This window comes from Stigmatopora argus, chromosome 15 (assembly GCF_051989625.1).
Source record: "Stigmatopora argus isolate UIUO_Sarg chromosome 15, RoL_Sarg_1.0, whole genome shotgun sequence".
NCBI classification, from domain to species: Eukaryota; Metazoa; Chordata; class Actinopteri; order Syngnathiformes; family Syngnathidae; genus Stigmatopora; species Stigmatopora argus.
In genome coordinates this window covers 8571931-8597537 of record NC_135401.1, presented here as the reverse complement: position 1 = coordinate 8597537, position 25607 = coordinate 8571931, and the positions used below count along the sequence as shown (strand labels likewise).

Below are 25607 nucleotides of genomic sequence, written 5' to 3'. Positions count from 1 at the left end.
TATATTGATCTTCAAGTGATTGATTTGTCAACTGAACCACTAAATTCTCATCTAATCTCATTTTCTCATTTCATTTTCTGAATCGCTTTATCCTCACTAGGGTCATGTGGGGGTGCTGGAGCCTATTCCAGCTGACTTCGGGCCAGAGGCGGGGGAAACCCTGAATTGGTGGCTGGTCAGTAGCAGGGTACAAGTAGACAAACAACCATTCATGCTCACACTCATACCTAGGGGCAATTTAGAGTGTCCAATCAGCCAACCATGCATGTCTTTGGAATGTGGGTGGAAACCGGAGTACCCGGAGAAAACCCACGCAGGCCCGGGGAGAACATGCAAACTCCACACAGGTGGACCGACCTCGATTTGAACCCAGGTCCCCCACTGTGAGGCCGAAGCGCGAACCAGTCAGCCGCCGGGTTGCCCCTAAATTCTCATCTAATCCTACATGTAAAGCAATTTTTCAAAAAACCTTGCTTCAACCCTACAACTATGCGATCATTTTTGCCAAATAATCAACATTAGTAGGCATGTAGCCTGTTAGACTGATGGTTGCTTCCTTTTTTCCATTCAAATGGAAATAAATGTGCTGTCAGCGGCGATTTACTTGGGCGGCTCTGCTATAAACCTTAAAGGCATTGCAAGAAATGAACAGACAATGACTCTCAATGAGAGCTTCTACATAACTTATGGGATGGATACCTGCTAAGGAATACACACTTTGAATAAAACACACTGTTTAAGAAAAAAATAGGACATATCATCTAGTATCATGTGCATCATCAATGCTTTCAAGTAATAATAGGACAATTCATCTATTTAATTTGATTTTGTGTAAGCAGTAAAAAAAAAATGATGCCTTGAGTGTAGCCAGGAATTTGGTTGAATTCTAACAAGGCTTTTGTGCCCCCTACAGTTGAAATTATATAACCAAAACATTGCATTCATTTTTCTTTTTTACTTGGAATACCCAGCATTTATTTTAAAGAAAAGGCTCGCAATGATTACATGAGCATAAGCAAACAAGCCACTTCATTATACATGCGGCACGATCAATAAACAAAAACACCATCATTCCCATTTACAACACTGGCCGTAAAACAAAAGCACCAATATGCTGTGCACAAATTAGCACACAATAATACTCAACAGTAAGTATCAATGTACCAAAACACGTGATTTCAAACTATATGAACTGTGTAGTGTTTCTCACAAACAACATGAATAGGATGCACTAAAAGCAGTTAAATAGGCCTCATCCTACTGCGATTATTACTCCAAAAACTTTACACTATCATACATATTCCGCCGACATGTTTATCCCAGTAATGTGATGGAACCTAATTTCCTCATTATTTAACTCACCAGTGTGGCATTCATTGGTCTTTTACGACATTTAATTGTGGACATTTAGAATGCACAACCCCATGCTAACTGCATCTGACCAGTGTTATTCCATTCTGTACAGCATTAACACCCGTTTTAACTGCACAAAAAAACTTATACATTCATAAGCGCCTAAAATGTGGAATTCAACCAAATGTGTCTCACATACCCACAAATTATTTTGGTGTGTGGCAACAAGCAACATTTAAGCAAATCTCATAAGGCTTTAGGGTGGGTTACAGAAAGGCGGTGGAACAACCTACAAACCTTCCACTTTTTCGAAACACATTCATTGTCATTGATTTCCATGTTAATTGTCAAAGTTGGCACTTAATCCGTTTTTAGGGTAATTGTATGAACCTAGATGTACTTTGTGCATGTATTGATAATTGTTAACCACATTTGTGGTGACCTTTAATCTAAAATCAAAATACGCTATTAACCTTGTCAGTTCTCAAAGAAATTTTAAAGACGAGTGCGCAAAATACTCCATGTTTAGCATACGATCCAAAAAGTTTGTCTTGTCACGCGTATAGTGTATTTAAATCAACTGTACTGTCACTTGATGCATCTAGGATGATTCGTTCTCCTCCACAGGTTGGAGCACTTGCCTCTTCAGCAGGGTTTTTAACATCTCAACCTCCTGCTCAGCGTCTTTCAACTTCTTGTGTAATGTTTCGTTGGCTTTTTGGAGCCTCTCGTTCTCCTGTTTAAAAAAAAACCCAACAACAGTACATGAGATTAATTTAAGGTGTGTTGAGATCATGTCGGATCGAGTGAGATGTGACACCTACAGATTGCAGGGCCTCTGTGACTGATTTGTTCTCTTCTTCTGGCTCTCGTGGCTTACGTGCAACAGAAATTCGGTTCTCCCACTTGGCACAGTGTCGCTGTTTTCTTTGGCGCAAAGGGCTGGGGCACATCTCTAAGGAAGTGGACCCTGACGGGACCAGTAAAGATGGGTAAGGGGCGTCTGGGGACAGGGGCAGACTGTCGGTCTGAGTGGCACTGTGGACCCGGTTTAGCCTCAGATGTGAGCCGACGGGTGACTCTGGACTGCAGTCTTTGCCGTTAACAAGTGGGTACTGGAAAGGACACTCGTCTGAACCTGAAACGGGGTACAAGCTGTCGTCATTATTGTCTGCTTGGTTTCCATCCATTTTCTATAGAACCTCTCTTCATAAATAAAGTATTTCAAACCACACGCACACACGACAAAACGTTGTAGTGTTTGAGGGGGAAGTGAATGCCAAAGAAAATGACGTAAATCATGCGACAAAACACAGCATCAAATACTAAAAGCGTAACCTGCTGCTGAATAAATCAGATTTCTCATCACAGGTGGGTAGCGGTAAGTGAAAAACAGCTAGAGGGAATCCACCCACCCTTAGCAGATAAGAGTGATAAAAACTATCCACATTGTGTTATTAAAAGAATTGAATTAACTAAATGACGCTGGTTCGTTCAATCAATGGGGTTGGTTGCTGTGACACCTGGCTGATGAAAAAGAAATGCCTGACAGTTCTGAGATTAAGGGTTAGAAACCGGGCTCCAGCCTACTTGTGTGGCATTTGCATGTTCTACTTCTATCTTGCGTGGGTTTTCCCTGGGCACTTCAGTTTCCTCCCACATTCCGAAAACATGCATTGTAGGCTAATTGGAGACTCCATATTCCCAGTAGGTGTTATTGTGAGTGTAAAAGGTTGTTTGTCTCCTTGGGTCATGAGATTGGCTGGCGATCCAGTGCGTATTGTCAGTTGGGATAGGCTTCGGCACCCCTGGGACTTGTAAGCGGCACGGAATATGAATGATTCAATAAATGAAAGACATTAGATGAAATATGATGATGATATTGTTCGTATGTGTGGCAACTACACGATCTTCCTGTGTGCGGCTCCAGTTTTTTTAACTAGGTCTGCAATGTCTTCTGTGTCTGTCTCGCTACTGTAACCAAGGAAATTTCCCGAACACGAGATGTAATAAAGTTCTAATCTAAAAAATAAAATAAAAATAAAAAGATCTAATCTAATTAAAGGGTGAGATGAGTGGAGTAGACTAACTCACCGTCTGAAGTTCCTGCTGTAACAGGTGTGGAAGTTGGCGTGGGACTATCGGTGTTGTTATTGTTGATGCTCACTTTGGGGTTTTTCTTGCACTCAAAGGCCACCTGGTCCTTACACAATTTGTGACAGTTCATCCCACAGTCTGTGAGAACGCAGAACAAATTCAGAACAGGAACTCAACAAGCCACTTCTCTCTGATTCTCTGCGGCAAATGTGACACTCACATCTTTGCATGTTTGCTTGAAAAAGCAAATAATCGAGTTAAGCAGATTTAAAACTATAGTTCCGCTAAATGTTCGATAACATGAACCGAAATGAGGTTGTCGATAGTAGTAGTCAAAGAGTTAACAAATATACATTAAGCATCTGACAAATACATAAATGAATAGTAATTGAAAAAAAATCCATATGCAGAAAAGTAAATGGAAAAACACCTCTAAATGGTTGAACACAAAACTGATCATTTTTATATTTTTAAAATTATTCTTATTTTTGTTACCACCCAAATGTTTTTCTTAATTAATAAAAAAGTTTCAACATTTTCATATGTAATTAGATTTCTACAATGTCTTTTTTATCACTTCTATTTTGATTGTATAAAAATTCTTTATTTGAAATTGTATATTTATTATTTTGCCAGTAAATTTAGTCCCCAACGGCTTAGTACCAGGTTTTAATCATTTGAAAAATTACAAAAGTTGACATCAGAAGTGAAATATTATTAATAGTATTAATATTTCAAAGCCACCTTTGCATCTGTAGCCTTGCTTGATGACACCCCAAAGCTAGGAAGAACATATTACAAAAAATCAAAACAAAATTAAAGAGAACATTCACGTGGTACATGCAACATGTCAGTTTGTCTGCCGACTTACTAATCCAGAGCAGTTGTCGCAGAAGGTGGGCTTCATGTAAGTGGTCTCCTGAAAGTTATGAACAAAGCCCAGGCCAAGTTTGGAGCAGATGACGCTTGCCCGCATGAAATAAGATGTGATTTCATCTCTACTGACGAGCCCCTCTCTGCAGAAACATTGCGAAAAAGGACTATATTACTAATAATAAACTTGAACTAATTTATGTCAGCTTTTTTTGGGCTGTGAGCAGAGCGTGCAAAAATTAGACTAAAAAGCGGTGAGGTTATGGTTAGTTTTGCAGCAACCTGATGCTTCCTGTTGCCGCTCATCACTACAAATACCACTTTATTCCACGCTTCAGCTGCAAATGAGAGCGCGGTCCTCCAAGCGCTTACTTGTCTTTGTCCATGACACAGAAGGAAAAGGGAAAACTGGCGGCAATTTTTTCAAAGTCCTCTTGAGAAATGAAGCCGTTCTCATCGTGGTCGTAGTTCTTAAACACGGACTGTTAAAGGGTAGAGATAGACACAAATATTTGACAATCAAGTAACAGTAAGGGATCATATTGATGCTCATGTGAAAAACAGAAAGACCTACATCCACCATTCTCTGCACATGCTTGCCAATTGTTCGGGGATCGGGTTTAGGAGCCACTCCAGAAACCCAGTCCACAACCAGTGGAGGTCTTGATGGGGTGGCTGGCTGATGGAAAATTCAAAGTATTGTTAAAATGGCTGAATCACTTGAGGTCATGATCATAAATCAATGAATTGTCATCATTTATATAACATGTAAGAAATCTATTTACTGTAAATAAACTTTTGTTTGTTAAACAAAGTGTTAAACCTTTGAAAAAAAAGATGAATAATTTCATCTGCTCACGGCTCAATTTGCAAGACGTGCCATAGAAACAAGTAAACTGAGACAAACATTATTAATTTGTAATACATTAATATAACATGAATCATATTGAATTTACTTCAACTGTCTGATTAACCTTTTTGTTAACATACGCTGATTCACAAGTGAAGCTAACACTTGACATTCGGCTTCCTGCAATTATTATAGTGCAACTCAAACTTTGCAAAATACTTTCCCTGGTCATCTCAGGTAAGTATCAGCTACAGTAAAACATTTTTTAACATTTAGATAAACCAATTGATGAAAATACACTATACTTGTTAGTGATAACACTCCAAATCACTTTTTATATTGTATATTATACCACTGTTGAGAGCAACCACAACTGCAATTGATGGCGCTAGAATTAATTAATAAATATATTTTCCTGTAGAATTAATTAATAAATACGTTTTCCTGTAGAATTAATTAATAAATATATTTTCCTGTAGAATTAATTAATAAATATATTTTCCTGTAGAATTAATTAATAAATATATTTTCCTGTAGAATTAATTAATAAATATATTTTCCTGTAGAATTAATTAATAAATATATTTTCCTGTAGAATTAATTAATAAATATATTTTCCTGTAGAATTAATTAATAAATGTTTTCCTGTAGAATAATTCATACATATATTTTCCTGTAGAAAATTTTCCTGTAGAATTAATAAATAAATATATTTTCCTGTAGAATTAATTAATAAATATATTTTCCTGTAGAATAATTTATACATATACTTTCCTGTAGAAAATGTTCCTGTAGAATAAATTAATAAATATATTTTCCTGTAGAATTAATAAATATATTTTCCTGTAGAATTAATTAATAAATCTATTTTCCTGTAGAATCAATAAATAAATATATTTTCCTGTACAATTAATTAATTAATATATTTTCCTGTACAATTAATTAATTAATATATTTTCCTGTAGAATTAATTAATAAATATATTTTTCTGTAGAATTAATTCATAAATATATTTTCCTGATAATGAAATACTAAGGCGACACGTTTCTTGCTAAAATTGTCTTTAAATTTGTCACTATGGATACACGACGCGGCTATGACTTGCGTGTGTTTAGCGGTTCCACCACTCACAGGGGCTTTGCAGTTCTTGGGCTCCCGGGCGTAAGAGAGTTCGTAGAGTTCATCCTCAGTGTAGTAAAGGTCCAAGGACAGCTGCAGAGCGAGTGCAAGGAAAGAGAGAGGCACGAGGATGAGAAGGGTTGGAAGAGAAGATTTTCAAGGACATATTCATGTACAGCACCGCAAGGATGACACACGCAAGTACAGCGCAGCAATTTGTATTCACTCTCGTTCGCACTGCTTTTGTCACCCACACACTCATGGATCCTAGACTCTCATCGCACCCACGCTCGTGCCGACAAACCACATGCTGGAACACACTCATCTACATCTGGGCTTGAATAACATTGACTACAATGAGGTGAATCACAAAAAAAATGAGAGAAAGCGATACCGTGAGGAGATGGACCAAGTCCTTGTTGGCGTCCAGCTTAGGTGGGATCTGCTGGAGCTGGATGAGCTCATTGATATGGCTGTAAAGGGCCTGCAGCTTCTGTACGTTGACTTTATTGTCTTCCGCATAGTCCGGCATGGCCTCATTCACAGAGATGAGGTCTTTCAGATGCACGCCCAGGATGGGGATTTTAAAACCGGTACACTTGTTATATGCTTGCCTGTAGTTATCAAAGTTTCGGCACGAGGAGAGCAGATCTGTCATTTCATTTAACACCTGAGGAGAAAGAAAAATGTATCTTTAATCCTGTTGAACACTCATGAATTAATACAGAATGCTTGTAAGTGTATTATCAGAGCAACGCACCCCTCCGTGACAGCCTAAAGATGTTTTTATTTTTGTTTAGGCCCTCTATTTCGGAAAATGATTTTGTCTATTGTTAATTTATTGTTGAATTTCCTCTTTGAGGTTTTATGATATAAGATCTTTGAATGCTAATAAGATTCTTAAGCTGCTTTGCGGATGTCAGTTTTTAAATGCAGTGCTGCCTAAGGAATCAAACGTGACCGACGGTTGGCTGTAACTGTTATGTAGGGGAAAAAAATCTGATGAGTGTAGATAATGAAATACTTAAATTCCTTAGTTGTAAGTGCAAGATGTTTTTCGCCCACGTAAATATTTACAAATTGTTGAACATCGTGGCATCCTTGCCTGAGAACAAAGCTTTTCAACGTGGGTCCTTTTTTTTAACATATTTAAGACACTAACCTTTTTTTCAAGTGTGTGTTCTGGACAGGTATTTTTGAGAAAACAAGACAACAATTAAAAAGCTTGACAATTTTCTAAAACAAAATTATCATCTTGAACACTCTCAAACTTAGGTATTAACATAACATTTTCTGTTGCGTGAATTCAATTGAATACAGCAGGTTAAAAAGGATTAGCAAATTGCATTTTATATAGATGATTAAATTATAATTTTTACAATGTCCCAAATTATTTGGAGTGAGGTTTTTCAAATGTATGCAGGTCCTTAATTTCTATATCTCTTTGGGTGATAATTCATTACCTTGAGGACTTCATTGGGTACATGGGAAGTGGTGTCCTTCAGTCTGGATATGGAGCTGTGACAAAGCCCTCCAACCACTGCCATTAGCGTGTTGTAGTTGTGCATGAGGTGTAAACCCTGGTGGATGCATACAAACACATGCAAGGTCACACAAATAGACAATGAACAATTCAACGAGAAACCCAATAGAAAAAAAAAATAAAGCTCAGTTCAGATGGTCAGGGAAGTAAAATACATACTGGATTGTGGTTGTAATTTGCAGTAATGGTGGCTACAAGTCCCAGGTAGTTGTGCTTATATAATATCCAAAACTGCAGTTACATAAACCACTTAAATTGTTGTTGCATTTTCACACTTTTTTTCCCTGAAGCGCTTTCGATCTCTTCTCAGCTCTCTAATTCCTGCTGTCACTGGAGAATGATGTTGTGAAATTTCGTTCCACAGCCCATGGGCTTTGTGCTCAGCAGCAGACTGGTGATTTAATGGTAGAACCAGTTTGGGTTGGGGCCGCCGAATGATGCACTGCCGTGGTTGTAAATTAGGCCTAACTGTTGACTGAGTTCAATAATGTGACAAATAGTGTATATCAAAAGTAGAGTGGAATTTAATGAATATAATCAAATACAAAGAAATGCATTCAAACTAGGGTATTTTGACCTTTTAGAGAGCAAGGGTCTATATTTTTATGTAGGTTAAAAATATATTTAGTATACCAGTGTGATCTCAATAATATTTTTTCCCCTCAATCATTCATTCATTGATTTTCTGAACTGCTAATCCTCACAATGGTCGCGGGGGGAGCTAGAGCCTTGCCCAGCTAACTATGGGCAGGAGGGTGGGGACACCCTGAATTGGAGGCCAGCCAATCACAGGGCACAAGGAGAAAGACAGCCCCCTCAATCATTATTTTTAATATATTTTTAAGCGTACATACATTTATCCATTAATCAAATGTTAATGAAAATAAAATTAAGTTTAAATGAATACAATCTTGTCATGACCCCTAGTAAACCTCTAAATTAGATTTTTTTTATTTTAAATTTGCTAGTAGTATTTCCATCATTTCCTGCTATTAACAATCATAGATGTCCATTTGGGAGGACAGGCTGTGAATGTTAATTTTTTACTGTTTTTTGCAGGCGTGGACATTTAACCTATTTTGTCTGGGAAGGCTAGGAGTAATCATTTGTTGCCAACTAATTCCCTCAAAATGGATTGGATGTTTATTGCCATCAATATCAGCCAATGAGATAAATAAATGCACTATGAATGGATAAAAAGGCTTCTGCTTAAAAATAGTACTGACTGGAGGGAGGGCAGTGGTTTAGAGGATTCACATTACTTCCCAGTAATTATAACTCTACCTGTGCCACATGGATGAACTTGGTGAACACCTCAGCTCTCAGCTGAGCTGTAGGTCTGCTCAGCACCATAAGCTGAACCCACTGGGAGACCCCATTGCACAAGGCGATGGAACGCTCCATCACAGGGATGTCCTTCATGCAGCACTTGCGGATGTAATTCTGGTAGTCTATAAACTGGTGGTAAGAGCAGAGCGTAATGAGATGAACACAACAACAGTCAAGGCATTTCCTTTGGGAGGAAATATGCACCTTTGCATGCATGTCAAATACACAAATAACTAGCGAAGAAAAGGTTTTTCATTCTGTTAGGAGCAAGCACTCACAGAAATCCTGCAAAACGATTTAAATTCCAGGAAGGTGAGATGCTCGGCCAGTTCGATGGGCTCCAGGTGGTCAAAGAGAAGCGAGACCTTCCTCTTTTTACCACTGTTAGCTTTCATCTTCTGGCTGGCCTTCCACGACCAGTCTCGCTCGTTTCTACAACACATCACAGTGCCATTAGAAAAAAAAATCTGTTCCATGTGGGCAGTGGGTGTTAAGTGTCAGTGGGGTGGTGTGACATATTCTGAGCAGTTCTGCAAGTTAAACTACAAAATTTCATTGTTTTACTAGCTTATTTGGAAATTGTGTTCAGACCTCTCAGTTTACAATTGGACACACATTGACACTTACATCCATTTGGTCTCTAGTAGGCAGCAGAGTTGCTCCTGTCCCTGCTCCCTGATCAGATCACGGAGCTGGTCCAAGCTGTCTGACAAGCTGTGGTGCAGCCTGAACATCATCCAGAATTCTTGAATCCAATGCCTGGAGAACACAAAAGACGACGTGTGTTACGGAAGGGGAACAAAGAAATGGGATTAATGTCTTGTACATCTTATGAAAACCACAAACCTGATGAGGTAGCATATTCTCTGGCACTCTCCCGGCTGCTCATTGTCCAATGCACTTTTAAATGTAAGGGTTACGGTTAAGGTTACTAAATGATGAACTGTATAGATTTGTATAACTTTGATTGAAAATAATTTTAAGTTACTGGCAATAAGCCTGACCACAGGGTAACATTTGGCAATGTAGGAGGCAACTGTGAAACCAAATTGATGAGCATCACTCAGTGAATCACTGTACAATACAGTGAATAACAAAAGGCACAAAGCAAATGCAAAGACAAAGCCACCCAAACAATGAATATCAAATGTTTTGGAGATTTGGAAGTGCAACACCATTTTCTGAGAAAAGAGAAAGTAATTTTTAAAAAACACAATAAAAGGTTCAATGAAAGCAGAATAGTTTTCCAAGGCCAAACATGCCTTGCTTGTCAAATGTTACCATATTAGGTAGGTTGGCTAACAAGGAATGGGGCAGGTGTAAAAAAGATATACTTTAACAACAACTTCCGATTAAGTGCAAACATTTTAAAAAAGAATTCAACAAAGCAAATCTAATGAGTGGAGAAGAGAACACGACTGCGCATGAAAGGCAAATTCTACCCAGAAAGTAGAAAAACTTAACAGAATGTGTATACAGAGACAAAGTAGCGAGACAATGAGAAACAAGTGGGTAGGCATGGGATGCAAAGGAAAGGTTAACTGGTGGACACACAAGAAACAGGGTAAGAACATCAAGAAAATCAATTGCAATCACAAAGACAAAAATGGAACAAGACACACAAGCAACAAAAATCTAAACCAGATTCTAACATCTCATCTCATTTTCTGAACCGCTTTATCATCATTAGGGTCGTGGGGGGTGCTGGAGCCTATCCCAACTGACCAGAGGTGGGGGACACCCTGAATCGGTGGCCAGCCGATCGCAGGGCACAAGGAGACGGACAACCATACACTCTCACACCCATACCTATTATAGAGTTTCCAATCAGCCTACTGTGCATGTTTTTGGAATGTGGGAGGAAACCGGAGTACCCGGAAAAAACCCACGCAGGCCCAGGGAGAACATGCAAACTCCAGACAGATGGACATGACCTGGATTTGAACCCAGGACCCCAGAGCTGTGAGACCGACACACTGATTCTAACATATGACCATATGAGTATGACATCACAAATTCAAACAGTGAGTTTGAACTGATTAAAACACGTTTGTGTAATTTCTGAGGCAAGACTGTTAATGTTATCTTGCATTTTCCACAATGACCGTTAACCGTAGTATAGCCTGAGTGGCCCAATAACAAGCCATTCAAGACAAGATGTGATGCGAGAGTCAGCTGTCATAAATAAACGAACTGACACGACAGTTCTCATGTGGCGGGAATCATCTTGAAGTGATGCACATAAAAAGGCTAATGGCGTCATGGGAGCAGAAGAAGCGCCCACGCAATCCCTGGACCGGACTGCAATAATGAAGGCTGTTAATAGCTCCCCCGTCTCCACCCTCATCATAACACACACTATCAATCCATTTGATGGATCCTTCTGGGGCTTGGGCCCGAAGGAGAGAGTTATAAATAGCAGCGGGACGTTTCGCATTGTGCCTTGTGACGTGGTTTGTGCAAGCAGCCGTCTTTTTAAGCTGCAGATGTGTTTATATATAGTTGAAGAGGACGCGTGTCTGTCTGCGTGTGTGAAAGAAACAGAGGTAATTAACACCTGAAACCCCAGGCTGCTCGATAAGCTGCCGTGCTCCCCTGAGAGGTTTCGTGACGCCACCGCTGTTTCCTGAATGTAAGCTGAGACTGAAAGCCCTCCACTCCAGAAGACATGATACAAAAGAAGATGCGACTTGTTTACACAACGAATGATAAAACCAAACCAAACAGAACATTGGCTAAAGAATTACTTCCAATGAAGGAATTGAAACAATGGGCACAAGAGACAATACAAGAAGATTAAGCATTATCGAAAATGATTCTGCACCTTTATTTAACTGTTTGTACCAACTATGTATAGTAAATGGCAGAATGATTAAAACTGGGAGTCTGAGCGGCTTAATAGGCTCAATGCATGGGTGTTTGATAGACTCCAATTGTGGTTGTTTAAAAATCATTAACTATACAATCTATGCTACCTAATGGAAGTGGCATTGTAGTCTCTATGGCCACTCTTGTTGAAGAGACACCATGTTGGGGGAGGATTCTGAATAACTGAAGGAAAGTAAAAGGGAAGATAGATCAGAGAAAAATCTTAATGGGTTAAAGAGGTTGGGTATGCAAGGTTAGTTAGTAGTGGTGGCTATTAGGACAAATTAACTGTGTATTAAATAGTTGACACCCGACTTTCTTTTCAGTGGTAACAACACCACCACGACCCAGAAAGTCACAGCTACCCACCCTGCCCCAGGAACCACACACACCTCAAGAAAAGTAGAACAGCAACGAGCAACTGCTTCCCTGACATCTTACACCCCAAACCATGTCCCAAATATTTTGATATCAGGTTAAAATTACCACAAAATGAACATAGGCGATTGCCAGGTCCTACCCTAAATGTATAATGAAAATTAATTAATTATTTGATTGACAGTGAACATTATTGAGTCTAAATACACCAAGTTAAAAACACATTAAAAAGATTAATTTTTCATGCATAATGCACGTTTTGATATGCCACCATTATAGTTGTTACCAATTATGACTCATTTGAGGTCATTTCTTTCTTTGCCAATCACTTATTCTCAAAAGATAGTCATTCTTACAATCAATGATAAATGTGGCAGTTTTACGCCGGATGCCCTTCCTGACCCAAGCCACACCATTTGCTGACCAACCACTTAAAAAATATACACTTGTTCTTCCTCTAACCAAGATGCACTCCCACAGAAAGATTCTGTTGAGTTCTAGAACGATGACAATGACATAAATAAAAGATTAGATGAGAACAAGAAAGTCTGTGGTGGCCTGACACTTTTGTGAAGAAATACCAGCAGCAGCAAATTCAAATTTGTTCCTCACATTGTGCGCAAGCAAAGCATTAATGTGAGCCAAGCAGGAGATTGCCAGTCACTCTTGACAACCAAAAACAAACAGCACACAACCTGAAATGCCGATGAATAGTCATATTAATAATGTCCTTCTGTCATTTTGAACAAGGATATAAATCGGTGAGCTTATCCAAGAGATCACTGGAGGAGATGAGGAGCCGATGCATGGTCAGGGTTATGTTCAACAAATGGCTACGCTCACATATGGAACCGTCTGAATCTGGAAGAAAGAAAAGAAAACATCTGAGTGCAGCAATAAGGAAGCATTGTTTGAAAGAAAAGTTATACAAGTTATACACTCAAAAGAAAAAACGTCATCTGTGACTCACGATCGCTCTTTTTCTACAAAGCCAGAATCTGTCTGATAATTCATCACATCTGGATTAAAAAATGCAAAGCTGTAAAAATTCAGGTGTTTGCAGGTAGTGAAGGCATTTTATGTTAAATGATGTTAAGTGCTGCAAAGCCATTAAAAGTTTGGGCCTATTAATAGGAACTGATAGAGGGAGCAAAACATAGTAATTAAAAAGACAAAAACATAGTCATTAAAAAGATGAGATGTTATTAGTATTTCATGATGAAATGTTTTTAACAATAGAAAGAAAACATATTTTTGGACCATTAGAATGTAATACTAACAAGTCAGAATGCAACCTAAATCGTTAAGGCTGGAATTGAATAGGAAGACATCGCAAGACAAAGCAGTTCTCCATCAAAGCGTCATATTAGAGCAGGGGTAGGGAACCTATGGCTCAGGAGCCATATGTGGCTCTTTCCATGGGTGCATATGGCTCTCCACTAACCTGTGAGGTAAAATAGGTAAATCACTGGTGACAAAGCTGAGTCCCGAACGCACTAATAGAGCGTCACTGTGGCGTTGACACTACCTCTACCACCACTTTAATCATAATTTTGTTTTTTATTACTCTTCTGCATGCATGATATCATTGATACTGATTTATTAGCAGCATAACAATGTTGTCAAGAGAATTTGGAGACTTTTTGTACTTCAAAAGTGGTGAAATGACCAAAAAATAAATCACACATTTTCATGTATTTTTACTTTTCAATTCTGAGAATGGCTCTCAAAAAATAACATTAGAAAATAGGAATTGTTTATGGCTCCCTCTGACAAAAAGGTTCCCGAACCCTGTATTAGAGTATGATTTTTAAAATATTTTTGTCTGTGACAGCATATTAATACAACAACTAAAATTCAATTTACTAACTTTGTAACAAAATTCACTATCGTCACAATCTCTTTTGAGAAGCAGGTATCCATTGTACCGCTTATTTATTTTTGTGTATTTTCATGCATTTATTACAAAACAGGAATAAGGCAATACAATCTGCTTGTAAACCAGCGATTTGGGTGATGTGAATGGTGTGACGTCTATGCAAACAATTGCCATTACTCTACCCAAATGGAAAACCACTGTTGGACACACTAATAAATTATGTCATAGGATTCATTGACCTTTGTAACTGTATTGACTTCTGAAACGTGCGTTTTTGCAACATTTTCTGTTCCTCCTTTTTTCCAATTTATACTGAATCACTTCCTCTATTGTCTTGAGATAGACACCGACAGTCTAGATGTGAGACAAAAAGCGCACCAAACAGAGCAAAACCACACAACCCGAGTGCTGAGCTAAAATTTCAGAGCATGCATGCCTTTTCCTGACCATTTATCTTCTGCGAAAAACCACTGAGAGTGTTGCTGAAGTGTTAACACAAAGAAAAAAGACATTGGCAGACAATAAAACAAAATACATGACAATACGATGAACATTTGAAGAGCGCGTGCTGCATTCATGATTCGGTCTAGTACTACCTCTCGAGAATTTAAGGCCATCAGGTGATTGAACGCACTTTTATCACCTTGAATAGACTGGGCACACCATGGCAACACATTTTCCAATCTATGTTATCTGAGAGCAACTGGCCTCTCCAGCTGCACTCCAGCCGGCATATCCTACTTGGGCAGCGTTACTACTGGTGCCGCTCAGCCATTACCTGTTTAAACTAGCGGTCTCACTAGTCCACCACACAACGTGGTGCATTCCAGCTGGAAAACTCAGTTTATTCAAGCATATATTTGTTTAATATTTAACCTAGTTTTACATGCCTACAAGCCATAAATGCATAAAAGGAAGTTATGACAACTGGTGGATAAAAACACACAAAAACAATATATATAGTGAAGTCTGTTGAAAGCTTTTGGATATAAAAGTTTTTTAGTATATGTAATAAAGTAAAATAATAATATTGAGTGACAACTCAAGCATATTTACTGAATGTTTTAGCTACTTCAATACAAAATGGAAGACTCATAAAAGCGTAAAAGCCCAACAGGAAGGGATGACTCCTCATAAGTAAATATTTGCCCCATCCTTGTTTTCACAACCTCCCAACAACAAAGCTTGCCAGCACTATCTGTTCCATCCTGGAAAAATAGGAAAAGCTCCAAAGTGATAAAAATGTGCGTGTGCCACTTTTAAGGTTACCATAAAAACTCTTCGGTGTGCTCTTTATCTGTCTCTCTGCGTTGTTTTGAAAGATGTTGGAAGCATGATAATCTTTTTATGGTTCAGCTTTTGAAATCTGGTACACATTTTGACTGTGACAGCGGTTTTAACATAGACCATAATTGTTTGAACCAACTTAAGTAGACACCTTTCAAAATATAGTTTTTTATGTGATCAAAATAAACCCTAAAAAATAGGAAGATCTTACGTAATCTAAATCCTTGATGACAGTTTTTATAGTTGACCTACATTTTATGGCTGCATTACATAATTTTCTAATATAGTGATACGTAGCAGTTATAGCATTTACATATATTTTCCATCAGGGAAATGATATAGGTAATTAATCCCTCCTGTAATTGTTTTGTCCAATCAGATGTCAGATTTTTAAGGCATACATTCCAGGAAAACTACTCATTGTGATGGTGGGTCGGCCAACACTCGTTTCATGTCGCCATACTTGGTCTTAGCCAATCACTAATATAGTTGATTAATGATTTTGTAGCAAAGAATGACAAAGATAAGTTATTTAAGGGATGTGCCAATGGTCAATACATCTACTTTAGGTTCATCTGGTTAAGGTACAGTAAACAAACCACTATGAATATAAAGTGAAGTGAAGTGTTGACGGACAATGATGTCATCTGCTATTGATCAAGAGCTCACAGCGATATGTTCTTCAAAGGGCTTGCACCCTGTGAGTGACTCGATGTGGAGAATTGACCTTTAGGCTCAGTTGGGCCTGAAGGTACCATTGGATTTGTCCTTCAAATAGCACTTGAATGTACGCTCATATTTGAAGAGCAGATGGAACTCGACGACCTTAGGGGTTCTTATGTGATGTGGGAACACCATACTCACGATATCAGGAAACATTTAGTACTGATTATGGTAGCATGGTGTATTATGGTATGATCTTCTTGTCCTCATGGTAAACTGTATTTATTTTTTAAATGCGATGTGAAATTCTTTGTTCTTATAGATGTTTTGTCAACATGGAAATAATGAATTGCTTCTATGTTTATTTTGTGTTGTTGCAGAGAGGTTTTCTTAGGTGTGTGATTTGTTCTTGCCATCATTTCTTTGAATTTACTAATCCAATCCAACATGAGGGGCATTTTGTGCAAATGGGAGGCGCCAATCTAAATTGGTTATCAGTCTATCACCCATCCACACTAGCATTCACGCTCATTGAGCGAGAACTGAACCCATGCTACCTGCAACGTACTACACCTAAGGCACAGAATTTAATAATGTAGCCAAATAATGCGACAACATCAGACTGCCAGTTATACCAAACCTACTAATTTAGATTTTTCCATCATTCTTTTTATGTAATCTCTTTAATTTTTCTTTAAATCTTCAAGTTGAATCAATGTAGACCAGATAGTAAAACCACACACTGTTAATCAATACAACCAAATGTAAATGCCTCCTAAAATCCCATTTGAATATTTCAATACATTTAAACGCTTTTGCTTTTTCATTCATTAACTTTTAATTATCTTTAAAACCCCACTCACACACTGATATTTTATGTATGTAGCAACAAAAAAATTGAACCTCGTTCTACCTCGCCACCGACAATTGCTGTTTATGGGATAGCCTTTTATGTGCAGTCCATTGTAACGCCTCCCCTATTGCTCCATTTGCGTAACCAGGGCAACGGCACTTTCAAAGCTTCCTTTTCCACAGATATAATCACCAAAACTCAGAAAGCTGGCCTGGCAACTTAATGAAACCAATGATGTCGACTTGATTGATCCAATCCACTCGGCTAACCTGCGGTGCTTTCGAAAACAGCCCCTTGCCCACCCGCCATCATTCCGGGATACGACAAAAACAGTTCGTCAACAGTATGCGACAGACATAACAATCACTAAACTGAGTCAATGACTGAAAGTTAAATCAAACTTACCAAAGGCCCCCAAACAAGCGTGGATGAGCTCCTCCCAGCTGGCTTTGTTAAGATGGCCCAGTGACATCGTGGGTTTTGCCATGGGGATCTGGGCCTGACCAGGTTTGTGGAACCTTTGAGGACGTACTGGAGGAGAAACTCTAGACCTGGCGCCACATCCTGGAGTCCCTCTCCTTTAGGAAGCGGAGCAACACAAGAATGTTAATGGCATTGTGTTTTTTTTTCTTCCTAAGGAACCATTTAAAATAACACATTTCACAAAACATCAGGGAATTTTGCCTTCTATTTTAAAGGAGCTCAGGTTTATGTTAAGGTATTGAACTATAATTTTGACGGTTTGCAATAAGCAATTAAATTTAGTAGACAAAGTTCATCACGTACACATGATGCCATTTTTGGTCAATTATGGAGAAACGTGTCTTGAAAAGTTTCTGAAAAGAAGTGGCAGTAGTGATGTGTATCTTGCTGTTTCTGAATACTTATTAATCTGTATTGTTTTATGTATAAATTTGTTTAATGGTTGGATCTGGTCAACACTTCCCATTGTCACCAATTTGTTTTTTTAAAGTGATAAGGTTTAAAAATGGTGCCTTGTACAAGTGCATGTAGGAAGAAAAGTTGTTTTACATGTTTTCTTTCCAGATAAATACTTCATCAACTTAAGTTAAGAGCCCATGATATAGAAAATTTAACATATAGCAGAGAGTTTTCAAATTTTGGGTTCAGTTCAGTTCCCCTGAAATAAAAATGTCAATTCTATTGTCTCAACTACCTAGAAAACAGTAAAGTTCAAAAGATAGCTTCTATTTAAAGTCACTCCCTTGAGATAGTATGCATTGTTCTCATTTCCTTCCTTTAACAGTGGGAAATACCACTAATTACGGACATCCACTTTAGCATGTTGGCTGACAAAGAAAATCCCTCTTTACTTTAACAGAAGAAAGCAACATTTCTCAACTTTTGTCCATAATTCAAATCACTTTGACATTTTTTAAAGTACATGTATGAATAAATATATATCTAATATAAATATGTATAAATAATTTATTTAAAAAAAACGCAAATATACAGAACTGTTAAACAAAATAATTTGAAAATGAAAGAGTACAAAAAATCAGTGACACTTACGCATCGTCCTTCGCCTTTTCATCCGAGGCAATACTTTCACTTTTGTTGTTTTCTTTAGATTGACAGCCCATTGCAAGGTACTGGGCTACAAGAGGCTGCACTAAGCTGTCCATCTGCGTCCTCCTCGATGGGAGCATCTGATCACTGTGCTTGCCTCCCCAGTCCTCTTAGTGGCATGCTGCGTGCACACACACAAACACTAAACACACACACACACACAGTCATCAATGGACGTGACACAAGCAACAGGCAACATTCAGACACAGCTTGTTTGTGGGCGGGAGGCAGGCTGCACTGTAGTCGGCATGTCATTAACTGCACTAGAGAGTGGGCAGAGGAACTCCTCTGAGAGCGTCACACTCTTACAAAAGTCACTTTGCCAGGTGATTAGGCTATTGAAGACTCAGATTTATAAAGGGAATGCAATTTGATCATTTTTGCTGGAAAATCTTCCACAATGATGCAGTGGAAAATATTTTCAATTCACAAAGCCCTCCCTGTGTCATCTCATCTCATTTTCTTAACCGGTTTATCCTCATTAGGGTCGCAGGGGGTGCTGGAGCCAATCCCAGCTGTCACCGGACACCCTGATTCGGCGGCCAGCCGATCGCAGGGCACAAGGAGACAGACAACCTTGCAATTTAGGGTGTCAAATCAGCCTACCATGCATTTTTTTAGAATGTGGGAGGAAACCAGAGTACCCAGAGGAAAACCACGCAGGTCCGGGGAGAACATGCAAACTCCACACAAATGGACATGACCTGGATTTGAACCCAGGACCCCAGAGCTGTGAGGCCGACGCGCTAACCACTCGCTCCACCGGACTGCCCCCTCCCTGTCTTTTTGTAAGAAATCAACAAGTTGGCAACTTGTGAATTTAAGACACTTTTACCTAATGGAAGAGGCATTTTTTTGTATTTAGAAGACATACGTAATCTCCAAACAGATTAATTGCAGAGGTAATCTAAATTGAATTCAATTTATGATTATATTTAAAATGTTGTAGTCAAAGCTAGTGTAGTGGTATATTTGCCTGATTTTGGTGACTGCAATTGTGAAGGTTAGTCTGTGTCTGTGTGTGCCTTACAACTACCAGTTTAGGGTGAAGCCCGCCTTTTGCCCGAGGTGCGCTGGGGTAGGCTCCAGCACCCCCGTGATCCTGACAAGAATAAGCAGTGATGAAGACGGATGGATTTAACATCTCTTACTAGTTCAAACGTTTGCATATCTATGTCTGACAGTCAAGAGTATATTCCATCGGTGGAAAAATAAATGGATATTTAGCTTCAAACAACTTTTATAAATATGTAGGCTCATGTTATAGTATTTCTTAGGAACTTCTTTTTAAAATCTTAGTGGGTGTGCGTGAAATAGCCAAAAATGAGCTCTAATTGATAGATAAATGAATATTTTGCAGAGGTACAGAGGGAAAACAGATAACATTTAATTAAATAAATGTAGGGGGCATGATAGTGTGGTATTAAACCCATGATTAATTGTCACTTGCAATGTGCTAGTCCATGCAATAAGCCTGCCCCCACGTGGCTAAACAATTATGACATTATATACGTATTATATTTGGTGCTGATGTAAATTTGTGTGAGAAACTTTAAAAAACTATTTATCATTTCACTTTTGCTAACATGTACTTCAAAGACCAATCGAGTTTTGTATACAAATATTTAAAAAAGTCAAGTTTCCATAAAATATTAAATGACACTCACAATCTAGTTGGGCGTGTAACACCACCTGAAGGACGTTTGCAATCACCTGGGAATTTACAACAATTATGTGAACGCACATCTCTGAATGTAAAATGTAAAAAAATCACTTAAGGAATTTCTGTTAAAGTGCGTGTGTAAAATTTGGGGAATAACATTTATACATAAAAGCTAAAGTTGGAAATACATATATTGTACTTTTTATTCATCAACTCTCCACTCTCTTTTTGTTCTTGAACGTGACACCAACTTGTAGCAGCTAGCTCAAATGCTTGGTTACAAATCGGGTATCTAAGTTTGATCGTTTTAAAATCAACACTCGAGCAATTTACACTAACACGATGATGGACGACGAAACCCAATTCGTTCGGATATTCCAAGGCAAACGTGTTAAACTTACCCTCAAGACTTCGTCCTACGTCGGCGTTGTTCAACACATCAACTGCACTGACAAGTCAATCGTCCTCTCTAACGGTTCGTCAAAATGAAAAAAAAATATTATTGTTGTTGATGTTGTTTAGTTTTTTTCTGCTGATCACTTGACAGTTTCCGAAATTAATATCAGACGAAGATAAACTGGTCTTTATTCATTAAATTACTGTGTTACTGTGCACTGTGTACTTGCAGTTGCACGTGGCAATAAGGTCAACGAAATTATCGGACGCAGACTATTCTATGGCCATGAGATTCTGAATGGTAAGAAAAAACAAAACACATATACTATATATGTATGTATATATATGAATATATATATATGTATGTATATATATATATATATATATATATATATATATATATATATATATATATATATATATATGTATGTATGTATGTATGTATATATATGTATGTATGTATATGTATGTATATGTATGTATATGTATGTATATGTATGTATATATGTATATGTGTATATATATGTATATATATATGTATATATATGTATATATATGTATATATATGTATATATATATGTGTATATATATATATATATATATATATATATATATATATGTATGTGTGTGTGTGTGTGTAAAAATAAAATAAAATAATAAAAAATAATAGATGTAGATGTATACACACACAAATATATGTAATAACATTCTATCAATTCACAGTGGAGTTTGAAGGGAGCGTCAAAAATGGGTAAGTTGTTATCAAATGTTGACTTGGGGAACCACATTTTGATTAAAAACTGTCCGATGTTGGCCAGAATTGTCACAGAATACCTGGATAACCAATTGAAGGTGAAACAATTCCAGGCATACAGAAAAACTACTTACCATGGTGAGTAATTCCTCAACATTCTTTATCAACGAAAATGTAAACAAATATTTATAATGTGTTCATTTTGATAGCTGACGACGAAGATGATGGATACATCAATTTTGAAGTTATTGATGAGTTCCATGAGAAATTTGGACCAGCTGTAAGTATTTGGAAGTCTATTGCTCTCAATGGAAGATGAATAGTTAATTTTGTCTACAAACTTGGAATCACATTACAGCATCCATAGATATTACTACATGTTTATTCTCACTGTTACTTAGATTTTGCTATAAATATGTAATTTGTTTACCTTACTCTCTTTTTATCTCTTGGCATTTCTGGAAGTAAAGTTTTCTCGGGTGTCTTCAAGGGCGCTTCGAAATAAATTAGATTATTATTACATCCCTCCCCATGAAACATGCAAAAGATCATTTGCACAGAATGACTGTGACAACTTCTAGAATGAGGTTTATGATGGTATTTCGTAGATAATGACAATTAAGAAACAGCATGTGGTTGCTGTTGGAGCTGATGGCATGGAGATATTCAAGCATGGTCGACTCTGTTGGCTTCAGGTGAGAAATATTCCAATGACTTTAATGGTACATTATTTGTCCTAAAAAATCCAAACATCTACCTCATTTAATTATATCCCTCACTTGTGCCTCAGATCGCCACAAAAAACAAGATATATCTCTTTGACATTCTTTTACTTGGTGCGAGGGCCTTTAAAAATGGTCTGTCCATGATCCTTGAGAATAGGCACATACTGAAGGTGAGTATTAGGTTTTTTTGCAGATATAGTTCGTACTTTTTTTTGCCTTTTTGATTGTGATATGTGCCACAGGTCATTCATGACTGCAGAGCTATTGCTGGATGTCTCATGAAACAATTTCGAGTAAAGTTGACCAATGTCTTTGATACTCAGGTACATGAAAGCAGAGTAGTAGATTGTTTTTGGTTTTATTGTAGATGTCTTTGAACCACCCTTAATTTGTCTCTTCCCTTTTTTTGGCCAAGGTGGCAGATACCTTGTGTTTTCATTCTGAGACAGGAGGTCACCTCCCAAACAGAGTAAGCACTCTCCAAGAGGTGGTGAGTCTCCACCTTAAGGTGCCCAGGTCCCATCTTTTGAGTCTCAAGACCAAGAGTCAGCTCACCAAGGTACACTTTTGATGACAAAGGACACCAGTTGAATCCATTAAAGTAACTTTGATGGGTGTTCCATTTTATTTCTTCCTGTCGACTCATTTAAGGAGGAAAGTGAGATGTGGTACACGCGTCCATGTCCCTTACCCCTGATGAAGGTGATGGCGCTATCAGTGATCCACTTGCAACCTCTCCGAATGGTTCTGCTGGATTCTCTTCTGACTGACTACATGGCCTTAGTGGATGCCTACCTATCAAACAGCCAGTACCCAAGGGATGATTTTGAGAGTATCAATCTGGTAAGAGTGATTTTTCCATGGTGGTATAACATTGAAATATATTATCAATTCATACACAGTATATACATAAACACTGTCAGTCTGAAATCTTTTAGTTACAAATTTGGTTAAATTTAGTATTTTTTTATATCACAAAGGATAGTACAGTGGTACCTCTACATACGATCTTAATTCGTTCCGGGACTGAGCTCGTATGTCGATTTTCTCATATCTCGAGCGAACGTTTCCCATTGAAATGAACTAAAAACAAATTAATTCGTTCCAACCCTCTGAAAAAACACCCAAAACAGGATATTGGATTGGAAAAATGTTTTATTTCTTCTAATTCGTCATCTATTAACAAAGTAACATATAACTAGTGGTTTAATAGTAATAAAATGTGTTTAATATAACTAAAATTAGACGCATTTCGCGGAGGATACACACAACGGACAAAGAGGCAGGTGGGGGGGGGTCCTTTATCCTCGGCAACACACTCGTAACCAAACAAACACATTTAAATTAACTTGGATTAATATATACAGACACACTCAAACATACGTTTAATGTAACTTTGCACAAAACTGAATTCTAATTTTGTTTTAATTTTTTTTACCTTCGTTCTGCGAGTTAGCTGTTTGCCACGCTTCCACCCTCAAGTTCGCTATCGATGGGCTGTTATCTATGTAAATCTAGTTTCTCTTCCCACGCCCCATAGTGCAAGTGAATCTAAAAACTAAAATACATTTGTAAGCATAAATCGTGTACACTGTACACCAGAGTTGCACATTACATAGATCGTGATCTCCCGGTAGATCGTTCAGGAATTATTGGTAAATCGCAAGACAATACCATTTTGATCCCTCCCCTCTGTCCATTTCCTTATGATTTTGGCATGTCCGCAGTAAGCTTTAGTGCAGCGGTCTCAAAACCGGTCCTTGGAGCAAGAAAGTGTTGTACAGTATTCATAAGTGATGGCAAGGCCTCCAGGTGGCAGTAATGTCTAAGGAAGGGGAACTAATACAATTCAAAAAGCTTTTAATAAAAGTGACTTATTTTTGCATTTAATGGCTTCTGTCAGGCTGAATGCAATGAGACTGTTCAACTCAAAACAAAACATATGTCCATACACACTGGAAAAAAAAAATCCGACAGATTTGTTCCATTTTTATTTTATAAAACATATAAATACTCTGAAGCCCCTATGGTGAATACAAAACATATATATCAAGAAGAAGATTAGTTGTTCTTTCTCTGTGACCACAGCAGGTGCATAGCACCAAAATAAATGTTTAAACATCCAGCAGTTCAAGACATGATTTGGAGGTGTGTTTTCCTCCAAGGCACTGCAACTATTTCCCAAAAAGAAGAAAGATACGGACATGAAAATTGAACCGAAATCTCAATGCTGGCCACACCACTCTCCTTTTCGTATACGTGTCATACTGACAAGGTGTATTCTTTCTTGTTTCTCTCTTTAGGAAAGTATGTTTGAGTTACCTGCTGAGTTTAGGCAGATAGAGTACATACGCAGTGCGCGGTGGGAATGCGCCGTCAAACGTTACCCTGTCACAGATAAAGGCTTACTGGCTAGATTCAGTCCAAAAATGAAGCCCAAGCTCCAGGCCCAAAGCCAGCGACGGACCTCACGTTCGGCAAAGGAACTGAAATGCACAGAGCCAACTGTAGAATTACTACCGACAGAAGACAAGAACCCGTCAATCACAACTCAGAATGTGCCCCCCTTAGAACCAGTTGCAAAAAGCTTGTCAGACCCTGTCAGGGAACTGCCTTTAAGTGCTGGAGGCAGCGAGTTCACAGCACTTCTCATGGGAGTGATGGGTCGAGGAAGGCCTTTTGGTAAAGAACAACCAGTGCCTAGTCAAGGCCCACACCTTGATTCAGACGCTACGGGTATAAATCTCAAAATGGAAGACAGTAATCCTTGGATTTGAGGCATCTACGTCCCTGCTCGAAAACTCCCAAGAAAACTTCCCACCTAACAAACTACTAAGAACCAGTCCGGCTGTCACAAATGTTAGTTTGTCCACTGTTTGACCACTAGATATCGCTAAAGTAATCATTGTGCTTTGTTTGAACATCTTCAGTGTAACTTTTTGTGACTATGTTTACTAGTATGGTACCAGTTTTCAGTTCTGTTATTAAAATTATAATGAGCGACTGAAGAGTGATTCTTACACCACAAATTTACTGACCAGGTGCAACATGTGGTAAATACATGTGCAAATACTTCCCTGGCGTTTGCTTCTTTTTTTTCCAAATAGTAGTGAAAATCAAACCAACATTGATGGATTCAGGGGTTATTGAGAAAAATAAAACCAATTGAGATGCTTTTTTTTGCTTCACTTGACCCCTGCCCAAAAAACTCACTCGCCTTTAACCAGGTGGCCAACATCTGTTATGTTCTCCTAGGGTGAAAATGCCATTCTTATCCATGTAATTTGCAACATGAGGTGCCACGCTGATCTTGGCAAATCGCTCCACTTTTACCAGGAGGGGTGGTATATGAAACAAAATAAGACATAGCTAAAAACAGCAGGTCAC

At 38.2% G+C, this 25607-nt stretch overlaps 2 protein-coding genes across 2 annotated transcripts; one reads left to right on the top strand and one right to left on the bottom strand.

Moving 5' to 3' along the window:
* Positions 1-944: 944 nt before the first annotated feature.
* LOC144089941 (RAS guanyl-releasing protein 1-like) lies at positions 945-20900 on the bottom strand. Its single transcript, XM_077621198.1, has 18 exons — positions 20747-20900; positions 18626-18824; positions 17498-17670; positions 13166-13271; positions 10011-10073; positions 9792-9923; positions 9443-9596; positions 9120-9293; positions 7756-7872; positions 6687-6962; positions 6305-6385; positions 4898-5002; positions 4696-4805; positions 4322-4466; positions 4195-4231; positions 3448-3588; positions 2178-2491; positions 945-2089 (listed from the first exon to the last, which is right to left on the bottom strand). Exons 2-18 carry the CDS (start codon positions 18760-18762, stop codon positions 1955-1957), a joined length of 2400 nt encoding a protein of 799 aa, XP_077477324.1. The 5' UTR covers positions 18763-18824; positions 20747-20900; the 3' UTR covers positions 945-1954.
* exd1 (exonuclease 3'-5' domain containing 1) lies at positions 19757-25223 on the top strand. The gene is made up of 11 exons (XM_077621199.1): positions 19757-20820; positions 20974-21042; positions 21465-21492; positions 21560-21633; positions 21705-21775; positions 22104-22190; positions 22286-22390; positions 22463-22543; positions 22636-22779; positions 22872-23063; positions 24524-25223. Exons 1-11 carry the CDS (start codon positions 20688-20690, stop codon positions 24995-24997), a joined length of 1458 nt encoding a protein of 485 aa, XP_077477325.1. The 5' UTR covers positions 19757-20687; the 3' UTR covers positions 24998-25223.
* The last annotated feature ends 384 nt before the right edge of the window (positions 25224-25607 follow it).

What these genes read in the sequence shown, in the direction of transcription:
- LOC144089941 (XM_077621198.1), bottom strand. Translation starts at nt 18,762, where the DNA reads ATGCTCCCATCGAGGAGGACGCAGATGGACAGCTTAGTGCAGCCTCTT. An exon ending in CTACTAGAGACCAAATGGAT is followed by an intron (nt 9,597 to 9,791) that starts GTAAGTGTCAAT and finishes GATGTGTTGTAG; the next exon opens with AAACGAGCGAGACTGGTCGT. An exon ending in TACCCAATGAAGTCCTCAAG is followed by an intron (nt 6,963 to 7,755) that starts GTAATGAATTAT and finishes CTTTCTCCTCAG; the next exon opens with GTGTTAAATGAAATGACAGA.
- exd1 (XM_077621199.1), top strand. Translation starts at nt 20,688, where the DNA reads ATGATGGACGACGAAACCCAATTCGTTCGGATATTCCAAGGCAAACGT. An exon ending in TGGCCATGAGATTCTGAATG is followed by an intron (nt 21,043 to 21,464) that starts GTAAGAAAAAAC and finishes ATCAATTCACAG; the next exon opens with TGGAGTTTGAAGGGAGCGTC. An exon ending in CCAATGTCTTTGATACTCAG is followed by an intron (nt 22,544 to 22,635) that starts GTACATGAAAGC and finishes TTTTTGGCCAAG; the next exon opens with GTGGCAGATACCTTGTGTTT.